This window comes from Danio rerio, chromosome 8 (genome assembly GCF_052040795.2).
Source record: "Danio rerio strain M-AB ecotype USA chromosome 8, GRCz13ab, whole genome shotgun sequence".
In the NCBI taxonomy this organism is placed as follows: Eukaryota; Metazoa; Chordata; class Actinopteri; order Cypriniformes; family Danionidae; genus Danio; species Danio rerio.
Window position 1 is genome coordinate 14,930,001 of NC_141028.1, and position 12,273 is coordinate 14,942,273.

The 12,273-nt window shown below is 37.9% G+C and overlaps 1 protein-coding gene across 4 annotated transcripts in view; it reads right to left on the bottom strand.

Annotated features, from left to right (window-relative positions):
* The window catches only part of spag17 (sperm associated antigen 17), a 49,570-nt gene that overhangs the window by 11,024 nt on the left and 26,273 nt on the right, over positions 1–12,273 (bottom strand). For all 4 annotated transcript variants that reach the window (XR_015497605.1, XM_087264326.1, XM_087264325.1 and 1 more), the window contains 2 exons: positions 7,186–7,316; positions 11–141 (listed from right to left, as the gene is read on the bottom strand). Coding sequence is in view for 2 of the 4 variants with exons in the window: in XM_087264326.1 (XP_087120452.1) it covers positions 11–141; positions 7,186–7,316 (262 nt within the window). In the remaining 2 variants the exon portion in view is untranslated. Of the gene's footprint in view, positions 1–10; positions 142–7,185; positions 7,317–12,273 lie in introns of those variants that run through there.

The following is a 12,273-nucleotide window of genomic DNA, read 5'->3' on the forward strand; positions in this document are numbered from 1 at the left end:
AAGAAATTACCTCAGAAGCCGGGAAAGACTCCCATTTCCTGGATTTGAGGTTGGTGGGAATGATGTCATCATCTTGCTTGGATGAGAGCCAGTGAGATTTGATGTCTGGGAAAGGCCTTAGCAGAGTGATGCCAAATGATTCTGAGCGGGAATCAGTCAGGAGAACAATGATTGAGGTGTTTAATAGGCTGCAATGTTAAGTATGCAATGCTTTAAATGAGATGTTGAGTGTTTAACAATTATGGATCTTAAAAGAACTCAAAATATTACATGACTTTTGGTCCTACAGATGATGAATCAGTAAATAAATCAAAAATCCCAGGGGGTTTTATCCATGTATTTTTCTCATTTTTGTATGACAGACAATAATGTCGCTGTATAATTACAATTAATGACAAAAAAAAAATTTGGAAATATACATTGATAATTCAAACTGACTTACTACAGAACAAGCAGAACAAGCACAGTGATCTTGTACTATTGACTGGATTGACTTTTTTAAAGATGATAGTGGAATGAAAATGCTGAGCTTTAAGGTCTGCTGTGGATGATTCCAAGCATCAGTGAACCAAAATAAACTGATCCCAGGGAAAGTTATTCATGTATTTTTCGTAATCTTTCTATAGAAGAGGTCGTTGTGAGCCTCTGTTGTACTTTTTTAATAAACTTTTGTATTGCTAAACTTATTCTACAATATTTTGTCAAAATGTTTATTATATTTTCAAATATTTCAAGTGTAGTTTGTTATTAGTTTAAAAAATGTTATATAGTAATAATGATAATAATACATTCAATGAAATAAAAAAGTCTAAAATTAATACATTCAATTATATAAAAGCTGGTGCTGTCAAAATTAGTGCGTTAACACACGCGATTAATTTTAAATATTTAACGCGTCTAAAAAAATGAACGCAATAAACGCAGTTGCAGGTTTTCGTGTGTTTAACATGCAAAGAAATATGGATAAGACCAAGGAAGCACTTTTTAAAGGCAAGTTTCAGTATAAAACAATTAATATCACATCAACAGGCTCTCCAGAGTTTCATACAATTTCGGGTGTTCCATTTTTAACTTTCAACTTTTGTTTTAATGGAATTTGATACCGCATGGCGAACGGAAAGAAACACCTCTGCATTTCGTGACTCGGTGGTCCTTTAATGTAATCAAAAATCGCTGTTTACATGGTAGACTCTTGATAAGAGTATTATCTTCATCATATTAAAATCAGTCGCTTCAGCTGCCCTGTCCTGCGTGCGTTGTGTGTGTGTGTGTCAGGGGCAGGTGCTCAACGCGATCGCAAAGTGAAGAGCAAGTGCCTCCTGAGAGGGCAGAGGGACAGTGGCTCTAGCCACCGGGCCACCCCCCTGTGCACGGCCCTGGTCTGTGTGTGGGTGCGCACGCATGTGTTTCTTAGTAAGAAACCTGCCTAAACGTCATTGTCTGTAGCCACTAAATCAAAAAGTTACGAATTGCTGTGAGAGATTATGTTGCACTCTCAGATCACATCATTCCAAAGAAAAGGTCCACATTGTCCCCCGACAATGTCAACAGACTGGACTGTCTTAGCAACTGGATGAATGTAAAGGAGGACAAGCAAAATTGTTTCTACTTTATAATTAATGTTCTCAACTCACAGCAATACAACTTTACAATGAGTGCAATTGTTTGTATTCAATACTTTATTAGGGGCCAAGCACCGTAGGTGCGTAGGCACCTATTGCTTTCGTTAGTGTTCTTATTATTAGGGGCCAAGCACCGTAGGTGCGTAGGCACCTATTGCTTTCGTTAGTGTTCTTATTATTATTATTAGGGGCCAAGCACCGTAGGTGCGTAGGCACCTATTGCTTTCGTTAGTGTTCTTATTATTATTATTATTATTATTCTTCTTCTTCCGTTTCTTCCGCCGGATTTGAATGGCAGCCCATATAGGCGTATGCGGGAAAGTTGTATAATTTGGCACAATGATAGAGGCCAGTATTAACATTAATCAGACCAAACATGAAGTCTCAAAATCAAACTCTCTAGCGCCACCACTTGTCCAAACTTTCACATATGTTTATCATGATAACTTTTGAACCGAATGGGCTACAATCAAAATTCTTTTTTCCTCTGATTCCTTGGCTCAGTCCGATTCAAACCCACCCTATGACGTCATTTTCCGTCATGAATTTTTTCGCGCTATTTTAAATTTTTTGAAAAACCTATTTGATCGAACTCGTCCTAGGCCGTGTCTCCGATTTTCACCAAAATTGAATCACATGATCTACAGACCATGCCAACCAAAAGTTATGGAATTCAAGTTGATTAGACCAACCGTTTTTGTTTAACTTGCGAACTAATTTAACGTAGAACTTGCGAAAATGGACTTGAGGCGATATCTCTGTAACGCATTCACCGATTCACACCAAACTTGGTGTGTGTTATGACAACTAGGGTCTAAGGTTAATTGCGGAGTTTCGGCGCACTGCCCCCTAGTGGTCCGGAGATATTAAAAACGTGCTTTTTGGCTTATAACGTCTCAACCTTTCGTCCGAAACTCATGAAACTGGTCTCATTACATCCGGCAGAGCATGCCGAGTCGAATGATGTCTGATTTTCACAGGTCAGCCATTTTGGGCGTCGCCCATTTCGATTTTTGGCCAAAAATGCTATATTTTACCAACACATTCACATATCATTACAAAACATGGTATGCATCTTCAACCCCATGCCCTGAAAGTACTCAAAAACGTCTGGAGCAGCGCCACCTTATGGCCAATAGTGCTTGGCCCCTTAATTGCTGCTTGCAGCTATATTTATTATTATTCTTCTTCTTCTTCTTCTTCTTCTTCCGTTTCTTCCGCCGGATTTGAATGGCAGCCCATATAGGCGTATGCGGGAAAGTTGTATAATTTGGCACAATGATAGAGGCCAGTATTAACATTAATCAGGCCAATTATGAAGTCTCAAAATCAAACTCTCTAGCGCCACCACTTGTCCAAACTTTCACGTATGTTTATCATCATAACTTTTGAACCGAATGGGCTACAATCAAAATTCTTTTTTCCTCTGATTCCTTGGCTCAGTCCGATTCAAACCCACCCTATGACGTCATTTTCCGTCATGACTTTTTTCGCGCTATTTTAAATTTTTCGAAAAACCTATTTGATCGAACTCGTCCTAGGCCGTGTCTCCGATTTTCACCAAAATTTAATCACATGATCTACAGACCATGCCAACCAAAAGTTATGGAATTCAAGTTGATTAGACCAACCGTTTTCGTTTAACTTACAAACTAATTTAACGTAGAACTTGCGAAAATGGACTTGAGGCGATATCTCTGTAACGCATTCACCGATTCACACCAAACTTGGTGTGTGTTATGACAACTAGGGTCTAAGGTTAATTGCGGAGTTTCGGCGCACTGCCCCCTAGTGGTCCGGAGATACAAAAAACTTGCTTTTTGGCTTATAACGTCTCAACCTTTCGTCCGAAACTCATGAAACTGGTCTCATTACATCCGGCAGAGCATGCCGAGTCTAATGATGTCTGATTTTCACAGGTCAGCCATTTTGGGCGTCGCCCATTTCGATTTTTGGCCAAAAATGCTATATTTTACCAACACATTCACATATCATTACACAACATTGTATGCATCTTCAACCCCATGCCCTGAAAGTACTCAAAAACGTCTGGAGCAGCGCCACCTTATGGCCAATAGTGCTTGGCCCCTTAATTGCTGCTTGCAGCTATATTTATTATTATTATTATTATTATTATTATTCTTCTTCCGTTTCTTCCGCCGGATTTGAATGGCAGCCCATATAGGCGTATGCGGGAAAGTTGTATAATTTGGCACAATGATAGAGGACAGTATTATAATTAATCAGACCAAATATGAAGTCTCAAAATCAAACTCTCTAGCGCCACCACTTGTCCAAACTTTCACAGATGTTTATCATCATAACTTTTGAACCGAATGGGCTACAATCAAAATTCTTTTTTCCTCTGATTCCTTGGCTCTGTCCGATTCAAACCCACCCTATGACGTCATTTTCCGTCATGATTTTTTTCGCGCTATTTTAAATTATTCAAAAAACCTGTTTGATCGAACTCGTCCTAGGCCGTGTCTCCGATTTTCACCAAAATTGAATCACATGATCTACAGACCATGCCAACCAAAAGTTATGGAATTCAAGTTGATTAGACCAACCGTTTTCGTTTAACTTATGAACTAATTTAACGTAGAACTTGCGAAAATGGACTTGAGGCGATATCTCTGTAACGCATTCACCGATTCACACCAAACTTAGTGTGTGTTATGACAACTAGGGTCTAAGGTTAATTGCGGAGTTTGGGCGCACTGCCCTCTAGTGGTCCGGAGATACAAAAAACTTGCTTTTTGGCTTATAACGTCTCAACCTTTCGTCCGAAACTCATGAAACTGGTCTCATTACATCCGGCAGAGCATGCCGAGTCGAATGATGTCTGATTTTCACAGGTCAGCCATTTTGGGCGTCGCCCATTTCGATTTTTGGCCAAAAATGCTATATTTTACCAACACATTCAAATATCATTACAAAACATGGTATACATCTTCAACCCCATGCCCTGAAAGTACTCAAAAACGTCTGGAGCAGCGCCACCTTATGGCCAATAGTGCTTGGCCCCTTAATTGCTGCTTGCAGCTATATTTATTATTAGGGGCCAAGCACCGTAGGTGCGTAGGCACCTATTGCTTTCGTTAGTGTTCTTATTATTATTATTATTATTATTCTTCTTCTTCTTCTTCTTCTTCCGTTTCTTCCGCCGGATTTGAATGGCAGCCCATATAGGCGTATGCGGGAAAGTTGTATAATTTGGCACAATGATAGAGGCCAGTATTAACATTAATCAGGCCAATTATGAAGTCTCAAAATCAAACTCTCTAGCGCCACCACTTGTCCAAACTTTCACGTATGTTTCTCATCATAACTTTTGAACCGAATGGGCTACAATCAAAATTCTTTTTTCCTCTGATTCCTTGGCTCAGTCCGATTCAAACCCACCCTATGACGTCATTTTCCGTCATGAATTTTTTCGCGCTATTTTAAATTTTTCGAAAAACCTATTTGATCGAACTCGTCCTAGGCCGTGTCTCCGATTTTCACCAAAATTAAATCACATGATCTACAGACCATGCCAACCAAAAGTTATGGAATTCAAGTAGATTAGACCAACAGTTTTCGTTTAACTTGCGAACTAATTTAACGTAGAACTTGCAAAAATGGACTTGAGGCGATATCTCTGTAACACATTTACTGATTCACACCAAACTTGGTGGGTGTTATGACAACTAGGGTCTAAGGTTAATTGCGGAGTTTCGGCGCACTGCCCCCTAGGGGTCCGGAGATACTAAAAACTTGCTTTTTGGCTTATAACGTCTCAACCTTTTGTCCGAAACTCATGAAACTGGTCTCATTACATCCGGCAGAGCATGCCGAGTCGAATGATGTCTGATTTTCACAGGTCAGCCATTTTGGGCGTCGCCCATTTCGATTTTTGGCCAAAAATGCTATATTTTACCAACACATTCACATATCATTACAAAACATGGTATGCATCTTCAACCCCATGCCCTGAAAGTACTCAAAAACGTCTGGAGCAGCGCCACCTTATGGCCAATAGTGCTTGGCCCCTTAATTGCTGCTTGCAGCTATATTTATTATTATTATTATTCTTCTTCTTCTTCTTCTTCTTCCGTTTCTTCCGCCGGATTTGAATGGCAGCCCATATAGGCGTATGCGGGAAAGTTGTATAATTTGGCACAATGATAGAGGCCAGTATTAACATTAATCAGGCCAATTATGAAGTCTCAAAATCAAACTCTCTAGCGCCACCACTTGTCCAAACTTACACGTATGTTTATCATCATAACTTTTGAACCGAATGGGCTACAATCAAAATTCTTTTTTCCCCTGATTCCTTGGCTCAGTCCGATTCAAACCCACCCTATGACGTCATTTTCCGTCATGACTTTTTTCGCGCTATTTTAAATTTTTCGAAAAACCTATTTGATCGAACTCGTCCTAGGCCGTGTCTCCGATTTTCACCAAAATTGAATCACATGATCTACAGACCATGCCAACCAAAAGTTATGGAATTCAAGTTGATTAGACCAACTGTTTTTGTTTAACTTGCGAACTAATTTAACGTAGAACTTGCGAAAATGGACTTGAGGCGATATCTCTGTAACGCATTCACCGATTCACACCAAACTTGGTGTGTGTTATGACAACTAGGGTCTAAGTTTAATTGCGGAGTTTCGGCGCACTGCCCCCTAGTGGTCCGGAGATACAAAAAACTTGCTTTTTAGCTTATAACGTCTCAACCTTTCGTCCGAAACTCATGAAACTGGTCTCATTACATCCGGCAGTGCATGCCGAGTCGAATGATGTCTGATTTTCACAGGTCAGCCATTTTGGGCGTCGCCCATTTCGATTTTTGGCCAAAAATGCTATATTTTACCAACACATTCACATATCATTACAAAACATGGTATGCATCTTCAACCCCATGCCCTGAAAGTACTCAAAAACTTCAGGAGCAGCGCCACCTTATGGCCAATAGTGCTTGGCCCCTTAATTGCTGCTTGCAGCTATATTTATTATTATTATTATTATTATTATTATTATTACTATTTTTCATTTTCCATATGTGTAGTGCCTGTCATTTTTTTTGCAGTCCACTTAGAATCCAACATGGAAATCATTTTTTTCTTTATTGGTATTGATTGTTATAAAATTCCAACGGCACTAACATGCCTGTGTTTTTATTTCTGTATTAAATATGGCTGTTAAGCCAGGATTTTGATGGTTTATTGTGGGTATGTTGTTTACATGAAGAAATCTGTGTTACAAGTTAAAAAAAATTCTAACAAACAATTATATTTTGAATTTAAATAGTTTTTGTCTTGTGTTTACATTCATTTTACATTTGAATAGCAAAAATTACAAAAGTTTCAGTCTTTTAAATGTGATTAATCACGATTAATTTTCAAAAAAAGTGTGATTAATTAGTTAATTTTTTTTAAATCGATAGACAGCACTAATAAATACACATTTAAAATATATTATTTTAAGTTTCTGTGCTCAACAAGTGAATCCTGATTTTTTTGTTTTTGCCCGAGTTTTCATTTGTTGCATTACTAATGTAAACTGTTCTTACCTTGTGAGTCTGGTAGCGGGTCGGTGAGAACAGCGATAGAAGAGTCACAGTAAGCCTTCTGTAGAAGATCTTCCACATCTCCAGCTCTCAGCAGCTCTGAAGCTGAACTGTCCTCATTCACCACAAACAACCTGAAAACAAGAAGAAAAAAAAAACATTTATTTTGTAAAATTTTGTTAAAAACCTGCATATTTATGCAGAATTATTTTGGGAGTATCGTAACAAAAACCTTATTATATGAAAAAAAAAGCTTTTTAACTTTTATTTAATGTTTACAATGGAGATCCATCTAGATCCACTTATTTGGTAAACAAAGCAAGCCTCTCATATTTTTTTTTTTTATACTTTATTTATAGAAGTTTTTGTAAGAACATAACACCAAATAATGTACATCATATATATATGTTGACAAACTTGTCTCAGTGTTATTACCTTATACTAACTAGAACATGCACCAAAATACAAGCAAACATAACAGCAATTTTACAGCACCATCACAAAACAATAAAGAAATTTTAGCCAGACTGATGGAATAAGAGACAGAATAGAATAACATGTAAAAAGGAAGTGGAGAGAAGAAAAAAAAATTACCAGAAAAAAAAAAATATTACAGAAACATTAATAACCTATACATCTGAGGAAGGGGCCCCATGTTTTGTCATACAACTTTTGTTTGCCAAATCTAGAGAAGCGTATCCTTTCCAACTTGAGGGCAGAAACCATTTCAGCTAACCATTTAAAAAAATTTGGAGGTGTTGTGGATTTCCACTCCATCAGAATCACTCTCTTGGCCAACACCATGCCAAACATAAAGGAGAGTTGTTGATGTTTAGGCCAAGTTAGAGCCTGGTCTGACCATCCAAACAATGCTATTTCTACATCAATTTTTATGTCCATTTCAAAAGCCTGGGAGTAAAGTCCGAAGATACTTTTCCAAAATTCAGATACTTCTGGACAGGACCAAAATATATGACCATAGGTCCCGACTGCGCCTTTGCATTTATCACACAGAGGAGAGACAGAAGGATACAGCTTATTAAGTTTGGCTTTTGTATAGTGCAATCTATGCATCACTTTAAATTGAATGAGCTGTAGCCTTACATTTATAGAACAAGAATGAATACGACTCAATCCCTCCTCCCAGGTAGAGGATGAAATGTCAATTCCTAATTCCCTCTCCCAAGAATCTTTCAGATGTGCAGTAGAGACCGAGACGTGAGAAGAAAACAGATCTATAAATTTGGTCACTAAATGTTTCTCCATTGGGCACTGCCTCAAAAGCTTGTACAAATCATGGTCAAGAGAGACTTCCTCGCACTGTGGAAAGTTGTGTTTGATAAAATGACGCACCTGTAAATAACGAAAAAAGTGTGATTGTGAGAGTCCAAAAGTTTTATATAAGTATTCAAATGTGGCCAGTTTGTTATCTACATAAAAATCCTTTACTGAACGCAGTCCTTTGTTACTCCAAAAAGTGAAGATCTTATCAAGTTGTCCAGGCACAAAATCATGATTTTTGCAGATAGGTAAATAAACAGAGGGATGCTCGATCTTTAATGCCATTTTCACTTGATTTAAAATTTTAATAGAATTAAGAACAATAATATTCTTACATTGAACTTTTTTCAATGATAGAGCTTTCGACCACAAAATTGCAGCCAAAGAACTGTTGCCAACTGAACAAGCCTCAAACTGTAACCACTTAGGACATATATCTGACTGATCAGAAGCAACTTGATCACACTCATGCCAAAACATCATAGCCCTCATGTTAGCTGCCCAATAGTATTGACGGAATGTGGGCATTGCTAGCCCTCCCACTTCCCTAGACTTTTGCAAGTGGGGTTTTGAAATTCTGTGTGCCCTATATCCCCAAATGAAAGGAAAAATCACAGAATCTAACAATTTAAAAAAGGATTTTGGGAGAAATATGGGTAAATTCTGAAAAAGATAAAGAAAACGAGGCAAAATAACCATCTTGATGGCATTAATTCGGCCTATTAATGATAATGGAAGAATCCTCCACTTCTCGATAGATAATTTTAATTTGTTAATAGCCGCTAGAAAATTTAATCTATAAATATCCTTAAAATGTTTGGGGATAATTAATCCCAAGTAGGTGAAATGATTATCTACAATTTTAACAGGCAGAGATTTCAAAAATCCAGAGTCCAAGCCATCTCCCAGAGGCAAAAACATACTTTTTCCCCAATTAACTGAATAACCAGAGAAGGAACCAAAAATATTAAGTGTTTCCATTAAATGTGGAAAAGCGGTGGATGGGTCATTTAAAAATAATATTAAATCATCAGCATACAAAGATAGTTTAACCTCGAATTTTCCACAGGGCATACCTCGAATCTCAGAATGGGTACGTAAGTATATAGCCAAGGGTTCTAGGGCCAGATCAAACAGCAGCGGACTTAAACAACACCCCTGTCGTGTTCCCCGCTGTAGCTGGAAAAATGCAGATCGATCAGAATTTGTGAGAATTGCAGACTTAGGAGCCAAGTAAAGCATTTTAATTAACCTGATAAAATTTTCACCAAAGCCGAATCTCTCTAGAACAGAAAACATATAACTCCATTCAATTCGGTCAAAGGCTTTCTCTGCGTCCAGGGAGAGGATTGCTGCCTTAGATTTTTTTGACTGATTGTTGTATAAAATGTTTAATAGGCGGCGTGAGTTACAAAAGGAGAACCTTCCCAAAATAAAGCCAGTTTGGTCGGAATGAATTAATGAATCCACATGTTTGTTTAATCGAGTAGCCAAAATTTTTGCGATAACCTTTTGATCACTGTTAAGAAGACTAATTGGTCTGTAATTAGCTGGCTCAGTATCATCTCTGTCTTTTTTCTTCAAAAGACACACAAACGCTTCATATAAAGAGTCAGGAAACTTATTTAGCTCAATTGAGTGATTTAACATACGAAGCAAGAGAGGAGCCAATGTAGATGCATTTGCTTTATAAAATTCAATTCCATACCCATCTGGACCTGTGGCTTTTCCACTGGGAAGGGAATTAATTGCTCCCAGCACTTCACTAAGATCGAAAGGTTGTTCTAATTCCTTTTTAGCACTATCACTAAGCTTTGGAAAGTTCACTTTATTGAGAAAGCTATGTCCCAAGTCACTCATTACTGGACTGGTTGAAGAATAAAGATGCTCATAAAATTCTGTAAAGCAGTCATTGATTTCTTTAGGATGCGTTACCAAATCACCATTTTGAGCTCTAATTTGATGAATAGCACGACTGGCCTGCACCCCTTTAAGCTGACGAGCAAGAAAAGTATCTGCTTTGTCACTGAGTTCAAAATGTTTCTGCTTAAGCTTCAATAGTACATTAGAGACCTGATCACTCAGAATTGAATTATATTCGTATTTCAATTTTAAAATTTCATTAAGGTCTGATTGAGCTTTGGATTCTTGAAAAGCTTTTTCCAAGGAAGGAAGGATATTTTCAATCTCAAATAGTCGTTTGCGTTTTTCCTTTTTATGTGCAGATTCAAAAGCAATAATATGTCCTCTCAAAACAACTTTACAGGTTTCCCACAAACATGAGTCAGATACGTCTCCTTTATCGTTGGTCTCTAAAAATTGACTCAGCTGATTTGAAAGAAATGAGGTAAACTTTTTATCCATTAGCAAGATAGGGTTAAAACGCCAACAATATTGGTTCTTTGGTAAAGACAAACTTAAACCTAGTGAGACGGGGCTATGATCCGAAATTAGAATGTTATGGTATTTAGATTGAACAACGTCTTTTATAATTTTGGAGTCAATAATAAAATAATCTATACGAGAGTAAGATTTGTGAACTTGAGAAAAAAATGAATACTCCCGACCAGTAGGATTCAGTAATCTCCATACATCCACAAAATTCATGGACTTAATAAGACTATTTAGAACCCCAACAGACTGGATAGGAGAAGGAACACGAGCTGAAGAGCGGTCAAGATAAGAATCTAAATAACAATTAAAATCTCCCGCGATTACTACGTTAGTAGCATTGGTATCTGGAAGGAGTCCAAATAATTTCCTAAAAAAAGCCGGGTCATCAATGTTAGGGCCATACACATTAACACATGTGATTGGAACATTATTAATACAGCCCGATACAATAACATATCTGCCCCCTGGATCTGATATTACTGAATGAGAACGAAATGGAATCGACTTTTTGAAAAGAATAGCCACACCTCTTGCCTTGGAAGAAAATGTTGCTTGGTATACTTGAGAGATCCAATTTGCCCGCAGTCTTAACTGTTCATTAGCTCTAATATGAGTCTCTTGAAGAAAAATTATATCAGCTGATAAAGACTTTAAATGTGCAAACACTTTGCCACGTTTTATCGGGTGCCCCATTCCTCTTACATTCCAACTGACAAAATTCACATTCATATTTTGTTTCTTCTAACAATCATTATTATAACAATCAGAAAGAAAACATCATAAAACCCGTCCAGCTTATTTACATAAAAACTTATAAGTGCCGTAAACAATTGGTGCAACAAAAAAAAATGTGGTAACAGCCCCAACCCCATCCCAAACCCCAGTGCAGAACAGCATTTCCCCCCCATCTTCACGGAGCCAGCAAGAGGACAAAGCAAAGAGTACAAATCTTACCTAGGACTGATAAAAGAAAAAGCAGCCACACAAAAAAACTTAAAAATGAAAATAGTAACCTTCAGTAAGGGAGAAAGAGAAGAAAGAAAAAAAAACTCGAGAGGGTCCACTCTCTGCAAATAATGTTATTAGTCCTCTACCTCGCGTGTCATAGTCATTGGTCCATCAGAAGAAAAAAAAACTATCAGTCTTAGTCTAAACATTCAGGCGTGATGGTCATAGAACTTCCTGACCAGGGATCAGATCGAAACATTAGGAAGTACATCCACAAATTTTTTTGCCTCTTCAGGAGATGTGAATGACATCGACTTTCCATTATGAGTCAACATCAATTTTGCTGGAAAGCGCAGCGACCATTTCATGCCAGCTGCGCGTAAAGCTCGCGTGATCGGACCAAAAGCACGGCGCTGCGCAGTGACCTCGGGACTGTAGTCAGGAAAAATATATATCTGGCTGCCCTTG